The sequence below is a fragment of the Mycetomoellerius zeteki genome, unplaced genomic scaffold (genome assembly GCF_001594055.1).
Source record: "Mycetomoellerius zeteki isolate Tzet28-1 unplaced genomic scaffold, Tzet1.0 scaffold151, whole genome shotgun sequence".
Taxonomy (NCBI): Eukaryota; Metazoa; Arthropoda; class Insecta; order Hymenoptera; family Formicidae; genus Mycetomoellerius; species Mycetomoellerius zeteki.
In genome coordinates, this window is record NW_017256458.1 from 747,230 (window position 1) to 765,820 (window position 18,591).

At 37.8% G+C, this 18,591-nt stretch overlaps 1 protein-coding gene across 1 annotated transcript in view; it reads right to left on the reverse strand.

The window, feature by feature from the left end:
* Window positions 1–7,740: 7,740 nt before the first annotated feature.
* The window catches only part of LOC108720477 (uncharacterized), an 87,488-nt gene continuing 76,637 nt past the window's right edge, over window positions 7,741–18,591 (reverse strand). The window contains exon 4 of the mRNA XM_018444517.1: window positions 7,741–7,859. Coding sequence (XP_018300019.1) covers window positions 7,742–7,859 — 118 coding nt within the window. The 3' untranslated portion in view covers window position 7,741. The remainder of the gene's footprint in view (window positions 7,860–18,591) is intronic.

Sequence of the window (18,591 nt, forward strand, 5' to 3'; positions counted from 1 at the left end):
ACAAGCTATTGAAACTGGGCAGAAAATAGCGTTAAAACCGTGCACAGATTAATAGTGGAACATATAAAAAAAATTTATATTTCTGTCCAATACCATCCTCCAATTTATAGGAACAAGAAAATGTCATGATATATAAAAATGTAAAACTATTTTCACTTTTAGAAAAATATGATTAAAAGGATATTTTGGTATATAAGAATAATATTTCATATCATGTATATCACACTTAATTTTTGCCGTTCAAGAAAATTAAATCTCGAAAAAAAACTTAACATATCAGATACCAACTTCTCTGTATCATCTGTCTTTTTAACTTTACAATATTCATGGTAGGCCGTGTCGAGACAATAAAATCCAGACATAAAATTTCGACAGCTAAAGCAAACACGAACATGATCGTGGCTACAACGTGATTGTTGATCCGAAGAGTTACCGATCAAGTTGTTCGCGCGATCGATCGCCTACGTTATTTCCCTCTCCTCTTCACGCTCCCGCAGTACGTTGAAAGCCCCTCCGGGTTTCCGGAGGGAAACGGGGCACCGGTCGACCAGGGGTTGATATAAACTGTGATTGATATTTAGTCGCGCCACACGGCACTTAAGAGGATTAAGGACCATCCAGGACGAGTATCGGCCGGGAACAGCAGTGACCCCGAGCACGTGTATCCGGGGACACGCAACGATCTCCCGAACGTTGGCCAAACCGTATAGGATAGGTTGGTAGATAGGTAGATGGTGGAGACGTTCCAGGTCGATCCAGCAGCGCCAAGGATTCCTCCCGTCCTGTTCGACGCGACTGAAACGCGCTACTACAACGCCGCAACTCTGATTACAGTTAGCTCGGTCCGCTGGCCTAAACCTCCATATAACGCGCATCGCGCGGTCGTCGGGGACTAACCCGACGACGACCACTACACCACGTCACGCCGGGCGCGACATCCAGCCTCGACCATGATTATCCGGTGGATTGTCTTACCGCATCCTAATCTCGAGAATGCTCATATCGGAAGGCCATCGAACCAGACTTTATCGTCCATAACGTATGTTCGGCGTCTTTCGAGCATTTCGAATTATGTAGAACTGCTAAATGATAAGTTAAAAAAAGTAATAAGAAGAATAAACATAAAATATTAAATTCTATTTACTAAACTCATTAATAAATTTACATCCTACATTGTAAAAAAAAATTTTATGTAAAATTATAATAATTATAATGTATAATTTTGAGATTTATTATTATTAATTGAACATTTATATATGCGCGTAAATAAAACACATATTATTTATGTAATTTTACGCACGTTTTTACGATATTGTATAATTTTCCATCGAATATACAGATATATTTACACTTAAAGGTAAAATTACTAATTTTTGCAGACACCCAATTTTATATATTTCAACTATAAATTGTGTAATTTTTACACAATTACAAATTGTCATTATTACACATATTATTTATATAATTTATATACTTTTTTACAGTGTATTCTTTTTTTTGATAAAGCATTTGTTGATCAATGTTCCAGTTTTAATTTCCTTAAAATTGTATTGTTGAAAATTAAGATTCTAAGAAAAGTAGCTGAAATGAATTCGCAATGCATTGAGCAGTATAAAAATTTTGCAGAATAAGCAAAAAAGAATATTTATGGAAGAAATGAGAAACGATTATTCGAAAACGCGCTTGAAAATAATCATTCTTCAATGAAACTCTGATTAAACCATAGTTATGTTGTCCAAGTTTAGCCGGGATATTCGAGAGGGAATATTTTTATTTCCTATTAACGCTCAAAATGGTGTAAAATACCGCAAGTAGGATATTATATTTTGGTTCCGCGGTTACATTTGCACGAAACGTGTTCGGTGGGCGATTAATATCTCCCTCGTGACAGGGATAACTGCTGATTTTAATGAGTCGTTATAAACGTTTTAAGGCGACTCTGCGACAATCATCACAGATCGGCAAATCGTTACTTTATATCGAATTAAAAACGACGTGGAAAAAAGATACGAGTTCAAAACGAGTCGGTTATTTTCGAGACGGACATCAGAGAGAAGGCGGGACAAAGGGGAAGGTTTAATTTTTAACGAATGCTATTACTTTCCCAATATGACAGCCATGGAAATAGACGGAACGCGTCATCAGAAATACAAATCATATTGATAAATTTCTGCACATGTGTCGCGCTCTCCTCCCTTTCCTTTCCAACCTTCTTTCGAAATTCTCGTATAGTTTCTTCAGAGAAAATTTGATTAGATATGTCATGTCTTTTAGCTTTTCAAATTTCAACATTAATCATTTTTGCAATCCGTCGCGTCGTTGAATTCAAATTTTGTTGAGTCAAAGTGCAGTCGTGAAAGAATAAGAATTAATATTTCTACATGTGTCTCGCGCTCTCCTCTCTTTCCTTTCGAACGTTTTTTCGATTTTCTCATACAGTTTCTTCGGAGAAAATTTGATTAGATGTCGTGTCTGTCAGCATTCTTTAAATTTCAGCATTAATCATCTTTACAATCCTTGCGGTCGTCGAATTAAAATTTTGTTGAGGAAAAGTTCAGTCGTGAAAGAACAAGATTCAATTTCTCTTAATCTTAATTTACTCTATCAATCTCTAATTACCCGTAATTGAAAAAGCTACGAAATTGTAATATCCTTTGCCTGCCCTTCTTCAAGATACTTCTGAAACATTGTTGAGAGTGCAGCACGGATGGGTGGCGGATTATCACCCCGGAAGCGCATTAGAAGTGGCTTGATGCATTAGTGATAACCGTTATCTATTCCGGACGTCACCCATGGTCGAAAATAGCGGTATAATCGAAGGCGACGGGGAAAGAGCGAGGAAGAGCGAGAGAGATGGGAAGAGCTCTGAACGAGGAAGGCGAGTTGGGAATGATGTCGAGGGCGCGACGAAGAGGGAGAGCTCCGAGTAATGTCGGGGCAGGCTCGTGCGAGGTGCGAGAAAGGAAGCGTCGTTTCCGCATCGCGATTCCGCCCCGTCATTGGCTCCGATTCCGTGCTAACGTTAAACGCGTGCGAGCCCCCGGTACACTCTCGCGCAACGGGGGAGACAGCGAGGGTCAGCGCGGGGGAGGATTTTAGGGATGGCCGCTGCCGTTCCACCATCCTCTCATCCCCCTGGTCCTCTCATCGATAATATACGATCGTACATGATTCTGCTTCGTGTATCACAATGGCCCTCCGGGCAAGCCCGTTCCACCTCTATCTACGTACCTGGCGCGCCGAACTACCGGCGCCCGGAGTCCGCGGTGGATAATGAGTGATTAGGTAATTAGTTGTCCAATATTCGCCCCATCCGACCGTTCCTTCCTCTCCCCTTGCCGCGCGCACCCTCTCCTCCGTTCGCTTCGTCACGATCTTCCCAGCGTTCACCAGCTTCGCCGCGTGGTCTCCTGCTACCGCTTGACCGGATGCGTTGACCGGACAGTACAGACGTACGAATGATAGTACGGCTGGCGTCATCATGATTATCATGTTATCATGTAAGAAACTTTGTATAAAAGCTTTGTATAAAAGCTTTGTCAAAATAGATGATAGATAAGCCGATATGTTCCAAACCTCTATTAAATATTTCAGGTTTCTTTCATCGTTAGCGCTTCGTTTGTAAAAACTATACCAATTCTCATATTAGCAGTTTTTTTTTACAAAAGAATAAATAAATTCAGATAATAAAACTTGTAGTATTTTCAATCGTTAGATTTGATTATTTATGTCCTGCGCATTTCTAAAACTTCACTAAAAGTATCAAGTAGTTATAACATTCACATTTTTTAAACTACAAAACCTTACAAAAATTTTCTAAAGACATTAAAGTACGTGTAAGAATTACTTAATAATTTTTAGACACTTGACCAAATCTAAAAGTTCAAAAGTAAAGGTTATATCATTATCTTTCTTAAAAAAGTAATGAAAATTTACCTGGCTAGTGTTATCATAATTATATTTTTGTTATCGTACATCTTTAATTGTAAACTGAAATTTTTCGATCAAGACCTGTGACTTTAAATTTTCTTTATCGAAAATATTTTTATAACAAATAATATGAAAATATATAGAAAATATTTTTGAAGCTGCTTCCGTTCTTTTTAACACATCAGCTTACATATACATAAAATATATAGGTACATAAAGCTCATCTCTGCCCTTCGTCACCCAATTGTGCGAATAGTCCGCGCCTCGCAGCGAGTATCGATTTACAAGAGAGAAAGGGAAGAAGGGTGAAAAGAAGGGCACGTCCGTCCAATACCTATGTCCAAAAACAACCGAGTTCTCGAGCCCCGAAGCTGAGGAACCGCCATGTGTGCGGCGCCGAGACAACCCCTTATAAATATAACAATTAAAAAGAGGGCTGTGTGTGTGTGGGTGTGTGTGTGTGTGTATGGAGTGCGAAACGTCCTGCTTCGAGGGTGGACACCCGCGGGCACCCCAACACAGAACGCAAAACAGAAGGGCGCAGTCCGTTTGCCGCTGCGGGCTTCTTTCTGTCGGTAGGACGCCAAAAAATAACGGAATAATAATGAATCAAATTTTCGATCATATACAAAATTTCACCGCTTTTTATCGCATCGACGTTATACATAAAAACAGGAATCGCCCAACCCGCGAGAAATAGTATTCTTGATTTATCTTTTGTTAACCGTGTAAATATTATATAAGGCAATTTCCATAAATACTGAATTAGTTAATGAGTTTTAGCTAATTCTATCTCTCGTTCTCTAATTTTGTCTATGGATAATCAGTTAAATTCTAGTTAAATTCAATTGATGTTATGCGAACGGTCTGTAATAATTTTAACTCTACTGCACTCCGATCTTGTTCAGTCTACCGCCACATTATCATAATTATTGGATTAAGAGTGTAGTCGACTGACTCCGCAAAGCCGTCGATGTATCTCGTAAAGCTGTATCCATTGTTTGATGAGTGATTGACTGAACCGAGAAAAAGGAAAGGAAACAGAGACAAGCGGTGATCGGTGAGGACCGCGTGGGCGACACGAGGGAGTTAATTCACGAAAGCGCCGAGGCGAATTCAATTCGCGCGAGTTAGCGCGTGACGAAATCGCCGCTCGTCGCCTCGTTGCCGACGACCTAGGTCATAACTATTTAAATGCCCGCGGCTGGATAAATTGTTGTATTAGTCACGCCAAGCTTATATTAATACGTGGCCCGTCCGGGTTCGTCGTTCGTGAGCCCGTTATTTCTCCTTCCGTCAAAGTCCTACTTAGATTTCGTAAAACGGGAGGACAAAGCGTGGATTATTCGTTTCCACATCGTTAATCTCGAATATCTCGAAAGTTTATGAATTGCAAGCAGCGATACAACCTAAGGCTATTCAGAGCTCCTCATATCGTTCCCTTACTACAAAAATAACGTAACTCAAAAAATGCAATTTTCGAGAAAAGAATGAGTTAGGCAAAAAATATTTCTTTATCAATCATCAAAAGTGAAACTTAACTCTAACTGGAATATTCGCGGATCCACTGTACTTTAAATTAATGTATCTTTGTTCAAAGTTAACGTAATTGAACGATTTTTTTCATTCTGAAGGCCAAAATCCGAGGAATAAAATTATGTAATTTAGTTTTTAGTACATACGATGATTTTGTGATCCTTTACTACACATGATAGATCATTCATGTTGCGGGTTAATTTTCATTACTACAAAAAATCGCGTCAAATGATTCTTACATATACTTTAATATCTTTAGAAAGTATTTGTAAGGTCGTGTATTTAAAAAATAGTAGGATATAAATATTATAATTAATTATTTGGTGCATCTATTATTTCAAAGGAAAAAAATGTGTAATACACGAATATTCAATTGTGTATATTAAGAGTTAAAATGATATAAGATTATGAACAAAACATTTGATATAAGTAATTTTTTACAACATATAATTGAAAAAAAATATTCGAGTGAATACCATTTAGAATTAACTTAAAAAATTGTCAAACGAAAAAGAGAGATGGTTCAAAAAAATCGACAAAATCATCACAACTTAAAAAAAGTAGTTTTTATGAGTTGTAAAACAAAATTAAATTTAATATAATCAAAATGATATTTGATTATATTAAAAATATATTCTTTTTGTCGATATTAGATATCATTTAATAATTTTCTGTCAAGTTAAAAAATAGACTTCCTCCTTTTTTGAGAAACTTAATTTTTTGTGTTGTTACTCTTAAAGTAAGGAAGCAATATATTTCAGTTACAAATATATTTAGAGTTAAAGAATAAAGTTTGAGAAATAACAGGGTCGAGATATGTATAATCAGTAAATACCGCCAATTAGCCGTGACATACTGACGTGACTTAATTCTATTGATTCATGTAAATGCTCCATTTAAGAAAAAGCCAAAGATCGCGCCTTTTGCACGAGCAAATCTTCTATTAAGCTCCGACTCAGTCAACGAATTTAAGTAAATCGTATCTCCAGAGAATCTTCAAATTCTCTTGCGGCGCTTGTTACTCCTGACATAGATTGCAACAGACAATAGACCGACCTGGGAAATTCGCTCTCCCTAGATACAGCGAGGCAATCACGCCGATCGAAATGCAACGCATTTTCTCGAACCGACTTGGTGCTTCTTCCGCAGGAGGTGGGAAAAGAGAAGGCGAAAGAGAGGGAAAAGTAGTCACCGGTGGTTATTTAGGTGATTACGCTTCGCTTCGCGGACGATGTGTGCACCATACACGTTTGATCGCATCGTCGTCGCGACAAATCGACATTGTGTCACTGCGCCTCGTTGCAGCAATAACGCATATAATATACGCGCGCGAGCGAGCGCGAGCGCAGCATTACAGACCGCTGATGTAATACTTTTATGATCGGCCGCCGCAATTTCTCGGTGACAACACTCGCTATTTCTGTCGCCGAGTTTGTGCACATGACTGCCGCGACGAGCAATATATCGCGCAAATACGCCCGACGCTCACGCCGGTATTTATACAGGGTGTTCGCCGTTTCTTCCGAACCGCGGATAAAGCTACGATGACGTTGGATCTTTGGTAGCTCTCTCTCGAGCCTCATGTGTCCTCACGGGTATAAATATATAATGAAAATTTTATCTCCGAGATAAGAAAAGAAACGGTAACGGTTATAAATATCAAATGATGACTCGTTTGATATGTCGTGCATAAAAATAATACTATTCGTAAATTATATTTATCTTGAAACATATAAAGCAAATTACCCAGAAACACTGTTGCCTGATAATACAAATATTTAATGAAATTAATTTTTTAATATTCATAGAATATTACGCAAAAATTGATATCTTTCCCTCATTTTATTTCTCTATTGATTTTAAGCTAATTTTATTTGGATAGAAATATAACAGTGCAAGTATTTAATTTAATAATTAAAATTTATAAAAAAATGGACAAATAGAATATTTTTCGTTAACATTGAAAAGTTAAATGGACTCTAAGTTCGGAATCGCTTAGACAGGAAAGAGTACATATCCGGGACACCCTGTACAATATATCGAGCGTGCTCCTTTTTTTCTGCTCCCTCCGTCGGCATTGTTCGTCCATGTAACGCGAGTCGTTTCTCGCTTTCAAAACGGAGCTTCCTTAAGCGGAGGAGAAAATCGAAGCCGGCGATGAGGGGGTACGCCGCGGCCGCTCGTTACGTAGGTGGAATCAAGGCGAAACTTTCCGCATGAAATTGCAACGTGCGCCCGGCCGTGTAATGCCCGAGTGGTACAACTCACCTGTACGTTACATGTCTTCGTACGCTGTCGATACCGCTCGCAGTAGAGGCTGCGCTTTTTCCATGCGGGGTGCATTGCTCTCGTCGAAGTCCATCCGCGTCGACGTTTCCCTGTGGTCCACCAGCCTGTCACGAAACAGAGGAAAAAAGGGGGCGTGATTGAGAAAAGTGAGTAGCGACGAGAGTCGGTTCCGCGGAATAAATTAAGCCCGAGGCAAGATGAATCGATGAATAATCTCGAAAATGTTAACTTTTTAAAAGGAGAGTGTCTATTTTTTCTTAATCTTACAGCTTTTTCTTGAGTAAGATTTGTTATAATTTATTATTTCATCGTATTCCTTGCTTCAAAACACGACACTGTTTCAGCACCACTGTGTGTATAAGTGACTTTCCCGTCCTGTAAAGATTAATAAGACCGAATAAGACGATTTCGAAAAACTACTCTCTAAATTCTTTGAAGTGGAATCTCATTTTAAAGAGATAAAATTGAACCAATCTTTAAAAAGGAGCGGCTCAATTTTCAATCTTTAAGAATGATATTTCAATCTTTGAAAGTGATATTTCACTCTTCAGAGTGAGATTCACTCTAAAAGTTTTACAAAGTACATAAATCAATAATTATCTAAAGAGATTGCATAACTGTTATATACGTAATTCTGTTCTATATATATTATATTATAATACCCAATATCTCTATTTCAACTTCTACACATGCTCTTTTATAAACTTCTCAACTGGATGGACATGTATAAGTATGTGGCATTTATAGCTAAAAAGGTTAAAGATCGAAAGTGGCTTCTATCTATGTATACAAGCCACCCTTCGCGTTCCCTCCGAGACACGTTAATCCGCAGAAATACGCGGCTGTGGTGGCGAAGATTGTACGGGCGGCAAAGTAAAAGAATGATTTATCGGTCGGCTGACTTTTCCCACCCGACTTTTCCCTCATGCGGAGGGCCGGCTGATCTTACTCAGCTAGTGTCTTCTGCTCTCACGTGAGAAACAATACCAGCGATGGTGTTACCACGCGATTCATTTTTTTAAATATCTTTTACATTATAACATATCTCTCTTTTCTCTTTTTTTTTATATACAGGCTGCCAAAACTTTTCTACTAATATATAATTTTAAAATTTGATAACAATTTTATGTATAAAAGTAACAAAGGTTCCAAAGAATACAATTCAAATATAAAATATATAAAATAAAAGGCTTGGGAGTCGAGCAAGATATTTATTAAATTAAATATCAGAATACATTAAGGATCAGAACAAAAGTTCGTAGTACTATACTAACTTCAGAATATAATTTCATCAAAACTAAACGAAATTTAAATTAAAAAAAAATAAAGCTTTAGAATCTCTACTTTTGAAAGATCATTACATCTTTTGAGTTTCTGTGAGTCTGGTAATTTTTACATACAGAAAACTACAAGCTGGACAAAATAGAAAATTTTGTTCTCATTTTATGACTCTGTCACGTGTCCAAAAAAAATGCGAAAACTTTCTAACATGAAAGCTTAAAGTTTTCCCTAAAAAATCGTCTTCTAGCAAAATGCCTAAGATTTTTTATTATTAAGTTATCGTGGATTAAATAAAAAGAGCATTTTGACTTTGATTGTATATAACTCCAAATCACAATTAAAAAAACAGATTCTTAAAGTTGAAACTTTTTTCTATTAAACAGTAGATGATATATTTGCCAAATTTTTTAAAAACGTATAGATAAGATGTAAGTAAAGTAGCACTATGAACTTTTGTTCCAACCTAATATAAAATAAATACTAGATTTTTATTTGTATAAAGATTCTTTATCCGAGCCATACAATGAAATTATTCATTTACAAAAACTTTTAATTATATATTCATTAATAATTTACGTGAGAATAGGAGAATAGTAAAAATTTGAAGAATGCAAACGCCTCGTTGGCAGACCGGCGAACTTTGCGTTTTGCGTTTGACATACACGGCCAAAAACGAAGGAAGAGATAAACGGAGAAGAAGGAAGAAGAGGGGACAGGCGAGTGGCGAGAGCAACGGTTACAGCAGAATAAACCCCTCAATAATGAGTTCCGCGAGTGAATTCCCTCGGTGCGGAGAGAGGCTCGAGATAATAAAACAGAACGGGACGTTGGCGGCGGTCGAAGGGAGACGAAAGGGGGCTAGGAAGGGTGGCGAGTGGGTGGCGGAGGGTACGGGGACGAGCGGGGATCGAGGGAGGTTTCCGCACTGGCAAGAGTAATAGTAAGAGGCAATAAAATATAATGAAATAACATCCAATCCAGGAGAGATATTGTGAAAATATTATTACTAACTTATTACTCGTTGGGCACGGCGTACCACGCTCTCGACCTTTTTCTCCATTTTTCCCTGCCTCTCTCTTGCTCTCCCTCCCTCCTCCCTCTATCAGCCAGTCTTCGTTCCCCCCGTTTCCTCCTGCTCTCGACAAATATATACAGGGTGCGCCTGAAAAGGTGGAGCTCGATAGTACCGTTTGCGAGAGATTTTTACTTGGCAAAGATTCCAATGGCTTTTTTTTCGATTTCTAACGTTAAGCATCCCGAAAATTGATGAGACACTGAATTCTTCTTTCGAATGAAAGTTTCGTAGAGATTAACTGTAAAATACAGTGTCCCTTGTATTTAAATTCTCTCGCACATATAGACGTAATTCGATAAAAAGTTATAAGTTCCAACGTTAAATGATTTATTGTGCAAATTGCGTAACGCGTATTAACAGTTATACATTTAAATATTAGATAAAGTAGATAATATATAAATTCGAAAATTTATCTGAAAGATGAAAAAGGAAATACATTTTAATAATAGAAAAAGTTGTACGATAGTTTTGTACAAAGACAACTATATATACATATATATATATATATGTTCATAGCAAAACTATCATGAAAGTATTATAATAAACATTTCTCGATAGTATCTTATGTTTTGTTTCAAAACTGGCTTTCCATCGATAATCAATTTTATGATCGATTCATTTAGTCGAAAAATTTCTACTCCTTTTAAGCACCCTGTATAACCCCTTCCATATATATAACCCGCTCCATCTTTCTTCCTTCTCTCCGTCCGTTTCGTGGTCGCCGGAGACGCGATAAAATTTTTCTCCCTTATCGAGTCCCAATAAAAATCGGTTACCCGTGGCAGAAGAGCGCCGGTCGTCGTCGGTCGGAGGATCGCGAAAAAAACGCGAGCACCGCGTCACCGAGTCGCAGACGACACAGCGCAGATTTCTACGGCTCGTTATTTTAAATTAACGCGAGAGCGCCGCTCCGTACTTTAAATTATATCAGGGCTGGATCCCAGAAGATTCTCGAGAGGTCGGCCGCCGACGTTAAAAATTAAGTATCTAAGGAAAGCGAGTTTTCGTTATAATAATTTTGTTGTAATAATCATTTATATTCATGAGATAAAGAGAGGATACTTTCCATTTTCAGAAGGGGGGGGGGGAAGGTAATCGCGTACGCGTTCTCGCTCTCTTCGCGGAAATTAATTAATCGTAAGACCACGACCTCTCCTCGTCTTCGGATTTCGCGGCGTGCGTTGCAGCACAAAGTGCAATCTGCCGCGTTCCGCGCAGTAACGCGCGTCGCGCCTACCGCCGTCGCTAGCCTAATCGCCCGGTATCGTCGTCGAAATTATTCCCTTTTAGCGTTGTTAGCTCGGTACGCTCGCGATTCGCGATCGATCCCCCGAGTTCGTCCGGCTCTCTCGCATTTGAAATGCAAAGTGCGCGGCCGAGCATTATCTTCCAGGAAAGACCGGCGGACGAATAGAAAGAAGGAAAGAGAGAGAGAGAGAGAGAGAAAGAAAAAGTAAAGAAACACAGAGGAAAAAGGCAGAAAAAAAGATTATCGTGGAGCGAGATATCCGGGGGAGGGGAATCGCGCGCGTGGTGACGAAAGATGGTTATATAAAACGCGGTTAGGAGGCGAAGAAGAAGGTAGAAGAGAGGTGCGGGGTAGGTGGCATGCAACAATCCTATCTGACCGTGTAAATCTCCGAGCGTCGTAACGAAGCGGCAAATCGAAACTAAACGGTAGCCCATGAATGGGAAATTAGAAAATAACGTTACGCTGGCGCGAGGTCGCGCGCGCTTCCGGCCGGGACACCCTGTGCACGTACACACACGTGCGTGCGAGTCGTCTCACGCATCGGAGCTGCCGTAATGCACATTATTATCTCGTAAGCGAAATCTGATTACGAAGTCCTTTTATTAAGGATTTAATTGATCGACGACGCTTAAAAATGCGCTCGGTCGTCGTCTCCGTTCGTGCGTTTCGCGCTGCTTTCCATCCTTCCGTTTCCCATTTTTTCTTCCCCCACCTCTCTCTTTCTCTTCTGTTAAATCTCTCTCTCTCTTTCTCTCTGCTGCATTTCCTTCCCCTCTCTGCATCTGTAATAAAATTTACCTCCTCCCTTCCTTTTTTATGCACGACCGTTACTTGCGTTCATTTGTTTTCCGCATCTTAATTGCATCGTTGCCAAATTGGATTCGGTGTCTTTCTATATTTGCATTCCTGTTGTTTTCGAATTTTCCGGCCCGTCATTTTATACCACTTACGTGTATATTGCGAGTATATTGTTCTCGTGGGTTCCCATCCGGAACATAATAAACCGCCATCCGCCCTATCTACCTATCTACCTATCTATACGTCTCTCTTTCGCACCGTGTTACGCCGAGTTTTTTATTTATTTATTTTTTTTATTTGGCTTAAAGAGTTTAGCAATGTAATCGGAATATTTTACGCCCTCCCTTTATAGTCACCTATTACACGTGAGCCGCAAACAAATTTCAAATATTTTATTTTCGGTCAGCAAGACATTTTTCTGAAACGGCAAATCCAGCGATCTGCGAACGATTAGGCGGATCGAATACCAGAAAATGGTGAGAATTCTTAAAAGAATAATTTGAACAATTGCTGTTTTATAATGTTCTAATTTTTTACTTATCCATTCGATGAAATCTATGCGAGTGTCCGAACATAAGTAATAATGTACATGTATTTTAAGGTCTGTCGTGAGAATTTTAAATCGATGACACCGATTTTATTTTCCACGATTTCCCAAGTACGAAAAATTTGTAATGTCTTGTAATTCTTGACATTTATTCCTCTCGCATGAGAATATTTCTGCTGTTTCCCGAGTCTCTACAATTCAGCGGATACTAAGTTGTGTCGAAACCCACATGAATTTACTGAAAATACCACGCGAAATTTTGCCGCGAGTCCCATTCCTGCGCTGGATAGCTATTACTTGCGCTCGTCTATATACTGGGTAATTTGCGAGAGTAGAACGATTTGTCGAGACAACGTCGCTTATATAAATAATATGTCGTTATGCGCGAAACACAGCGCGAGCAGAGGGGCTCTCTCGTGTTCGTGTGTCTTTGCCGCACACGTTATATAAAGGCATCTTGCACACGGTCGTGTGCGTGCATTGATATGCACGTGTATGTGTATGTCCGCATCCATGCTCGACTTATACGCGCCAGGAATAAGCAGTGCGCGACGATTGCACTGTCGCGTCGATCGTAAGTAATGCAAGTAAGAATAATGTGTTTATTCATCAGATTAAAGATCGTTTCGTACAAGCGTCTCGCTGGAACATGTTGCATTGATGAAAATGTGACACATCTCAAAATTAGCAACTTTTAGTCGAGTATTTTAATTTTGATTTAGAACAACGTTTTAATTAGGATAGTATGTGTAATTTTATTTTTCTTTCAGTTATATATATTCTTTAAAACTGCGTTGTATGAATTCTCAAAATTCGAACACTACGAGTCCAATTTTTTATTTGTGTCGCTTTTCTATCAATGCGGCTAGAAATACTATAACAAATTCTGGCCACCGAGCGATTTTGTTAAAATCCTATGAGAGAAAAAGATAGTATAGATACTATCGCCTGTATAAATATGTGTGTGTGGGTGTCATCCCTTAAAAAAACTTTAAAAAAAATATATGCCAAATAAAAAGGAATATTATATCCTAAAATAAAAAAATGTTAATTTTCTTAAATGATTAATATATTATTCAAAAATTATTTAACTGATCAAAAATAGATATAAAATCAATCCAATTGTTAATCGGAGGCGTTGTGGCTTGTCGCTCGGTGCGATTGACTTGCGAGAGAGATCTGTGAATCTCATCTGCACTCACGTACGCGATTTTTCGCATTTAAAAAGCCAAAAATGGTTCCACCTGGTGATTAAGAGACCTTTGATCACCAGCATCTTTCGGATCCGGCGTTAAACTCTTGGTCTTATATATCAGTGGATGTAGATATGGATCCCCTACAGGCTGAGAGTTCAACATTAGGCTAACAATCTAAATCTCCGGAAAAAAATCCATTGTTACTGAAACCTCACTAGAGGCTTTATGCTACATGTAGGAGTTAAAAGAACATATATATACAATTATTAACCAAGTCATTACTAAAAAAAAACTTCAAAAAAGCTTATTGTAAAAAACCTATTAACTCTAGGATACATAAGACGGACTAAGTGACTAAAGTAATCAACTGGATTATACTTGAAAGAAAAAACTTGGCGTGCCCAGGTCGCATTAAAACGCAATTCTCCACGACCAATATAATACAAAATTTGTAATACGGAAATTATTTACAATACGAATTAATAAAAAGATATATTAGGTATTACATTCAATATCTCTGCAGATATATACAATGCATAAAAGCAACAATTAGACAAGAAAGAAGCATTAACCTTCGGTGCTCACTAGGGGTCCAATGGACCCTAGGGTAGTTTCAGGTTAAAATATTTCTAAGTATTCGATAAAAATTGTATATGTCGTGACATATGTCGGTAGTTTAAGGTACTACCTATGAAATCCAGCCAGAGCCGTTACTCAAAAAGCGTCAGTATACTCGCGGCACACAGGGGGAGCAAGTGATTCGAGTACGTATATTTTTATACATTCAGATGGCGTATAATTAATATAATATGATATAATATAATATAATATATATTATAATATATATAATATATACATTATAATATAATAATATATATAATATAATATTATAATATAATAATACAATATAATATAATATAATATAATATAATATAATATAATATTAATTTAATAATAAATTAATTTTTTTTGCAATAATTGTGTATTTCTTTTTTCTCTAAAATCACCTACTTCAATCTTCTAAATAAATACCTTTTTTGGAATGAACACAAACAAATTATTTTTTTGCTATAAGTGCACCTTCTGTAGAGCCTACACCTAAAATATCATGAAAAAATATTGAAAATTCAAAGTTATAAATTTTTAAGTACAAACAGTCATTTTTTGAACTGTTTTTTCCATTTATGAAATTTGTTAAGTACTTTAAATTAAAAAATTAGCAAGTTCAATAATGGGATCACAATTTTGGATGTTTAAACAATGTCCTGAAATTTTTTTAACTTGCTACTTCAACTTTTGATATAGCAAGGATTTTATTTTGTAGGATCTGTTGGACCCCGTGTAACCATTTTGAAATTTTTAGGATGTGTGACCACCGAAGGTTAATAGTTGCTTACTAATTTTTACAAATTTTTTATCTATAATTTGATAATATCTATAATTATAATTATAGATAATGTATTATTTTTCAAAATTGGTAACTTGTAACGATAATTAATTACTTTTTGAGAGAAAAAACTGCAATAGTTACCTAAAACTTTTATAAAATAAAGTTCCCAATCCTGACTATATTATATAGATATATTTAAGATCTAAGAAAGGTATATATATATATATAACTATCTCTCTAATTTACATCGTCTCACTTTATAATCTAAATTAAGATACAGAGTGAGACAACATAAATTAGGGTGTACACACAGTAAGATACATACCATTCTCTCATACAATTTTGACAAAATCACTGTCGTAGTCAATCTCTGTTGTATCTCTTTAAATGTAGCGACATTTTAATAATAGCTTCCTCACCCAAATCTACACTCGTCATAAAGACGTTTAGTGTTATTATTTGTTGTATCTTTTACAAAAAAAGAAAATCAAAATTCACAAGTACGCTGGACATGTTACGACGTTTTTTTTTCTTTTATGGTGACACGCTACATGCACTCAATAATACACGGCGGTATATACGCACACGCATGTGCGTATATACGAATATCCATAAACGCGGACAGAAAACTATCTGCGTTTCGCGCTCGCAGGTGCGCGCGCGCGCTCGCGGGGCGTATGAATAAAATACGGCTCCGGGCCGAAGATTTCGCCGAGTCTACTCGGTATAACTCTCTGTCGCATTTGCATCCGCATTACGCGAACCGCCGGCTTGCGTAATATTATAATCAGCCGCGGGAAAATAAATAACTATGGCGTCTACCTGGCCACCTCTCTACGCATTCTCTCTCCACTCCTCGTCCGCCTTTCCTCCCTCTCATTCTTTCTTTCTCTCTATCTCTCCCCGTCTCTCTCGCCATCAGATAACTATCTTTCCGTTTCCTGCTGGCGGGCCGCAGTAAATACACATAAGTCGTAGCAACCTACTTGCTATAGTTGAAGAAAGAACGAGAGAATGAGTCGCGGTCGCGGGAGGACGTGATGGAAGAGGAGGAGAGGAGGAGGAGGAGGAGGAGGACAAAGACAGCGATAACACGTAACTACAACGATTTCCACTTGAATTAAGAGCGCCTCGTAAAACGGAATTTATTATTCGCGCTCGGGGGAAAATTTTTGCGGAGCGACCGCTCAGGAAGAAGCTCTTCCCTCGAAAAGGGAAGAAAAAAAAAGGGAAGAAAAGGAAACAAGAGTGGAGACAGAGAAAGGGAGCGGCAGAAGGCAGAGATCGCGCGCTGCGCCGTCCGCCTGATTAAATATCATGAAGAACTTGGAGCGAAGATTGCAACGCGCACGGCGCGGGAAATAATACCCCGTTGTTAAAACCGGGAAACGTATAGCGCGAAACTGCTGCCGATTCACGGTGAATTCTAGGAATTCGCTGAGTTCAGGCCGGGAAAAAAAGTGCGAGAGTTTTTAATTGTAGCAGATCGTGGAACACACCTATATTTCTTCCTCTTTTTTTAGTGATTTCTCTTCAAATTTTTATACAATGAGTCGTGTTTGTCCAATGTGCTCGTAAGAGGTGCGTGTACGTTTTCAGATGCACTTGCGTCAGTCGATCTAGGGGTTAACGCACGCAAGAGGGACGCCTTCTCAAGAGCATCGAATGACAAGGAGTATCGCTATAGCCTGAAAGACGATAAAGGAAACTCCGTTTGTATCGCATATACACGTTCAAAATGATACGTGATGCATAAAAATCATACTGTACTATTACAGGAAAGAATGTCTCTAATTAGCCAATTAGCTTGGATGAATGTTGCTCGTAACTGTGAGAGATATAACGATTTAAAGAACTTCATAACTTTATTTTCTTCGAGAGTTAGATTCTATCTTTCATTAAATATATAATATATCGGTATAAAATATCAGCAATCATATTGTAGAAATTATTAAAAAAAAGTTCAGTTATTTGTAAAGCCAAGTAAAATATATTCTTTGCAGCGTTTTAGCGTTTACTAGCATCATTATTAAATCAATTACAATCAATTTAATTTGTGATATTACTATTTCAACTTCAGTTTGTGTAATTGTATTTTAAGTTCAACAATAGTCACTGCGCAGTTTGAAAGATGTATTTAAAATTTACATAGAAATATTTTTAGGCGTTAGATTCAGCCTTGATCATATTTGGTGCTTCTTTACTCATTAAATCCGTGTAACAGAAACACATTTTTTTTATAATGCTAAAGGAACATATAGGTCCTTGAGATCTACTAAAAAAAGTTTTATTATTATAATTTTATTTTCTTTAAGAATATTTCAAATTTAATTATATATTTTTAACCTATGATATAAGACAGTATGAAAAATAGAAATAAAAAATTATTGGTCAAATTTGTTTTAAATCTTGTTAGAGATAAAAATATGTGTGTAGGTTCAAAATTTTTTTTAAAAATACTATTTTTTAAATTATTCCCAGGATCACTAGGACCCACATGTTTCAATTAAAACATCTATTTTTCCACTTTCCTACAACTTTGTAGAAATATTGATCTTTGAAAATATCTCCTTTTCACAGACACATGCACACAAATATTTTTCGAATATAATCGATTCACTCTTCATTCAATATTTGCATTATAAAGTAATACGAACTCTAGATGTCCGCATTGCCTTATGATGCTCAATTCCCATCGAATCATCAATTTAGGACGCGCTTTAAAAAATTCGCATCGGTTCTTTCGTCCGGCTTTTTCTTGCTAAATGATAACAATTGTTAAACCGATAGGAGAGAAACTCCTTGGTTTCGCGTCTCGTCAGACTCGTCTTACTTCGTAGATTTTTCATTAACGAGGCTTCGACTCAGGAATATCATCGGGACACAGCTTTTGCATCCAGGCACCTGTTCCTATTTCTCTCTCTCTCTCTCCCCCTCTCCCTCTATCTTTCATATTTTCGTCGTCTCTCTTGCTCTCCCTATTTCTCTCTCACCGTTTCTGTACCCTCTCTTCAACTCTCCCCCTAGTCGCCATATCTATTCCGTGCACTTGCACGCGCTCGCATGCATACGTTCGGCCGCCACGTACGAACGCACAAACGACAAAACACGTATTACGTGTAACTGGAGTCCGCGCTAGAGATCAATACACATAATAGAGGGTATCTATAGCGGGCGCAACCCGTGCTCATTTACTTAATTGTGTTCTATACGGCATAACCGAGGCGTGGTGGTGCGGCTCGTGTAGGTACGCGGCCGCCTCTCTGCTACCCTCCTGCCGCTACCCCTCACATTGCC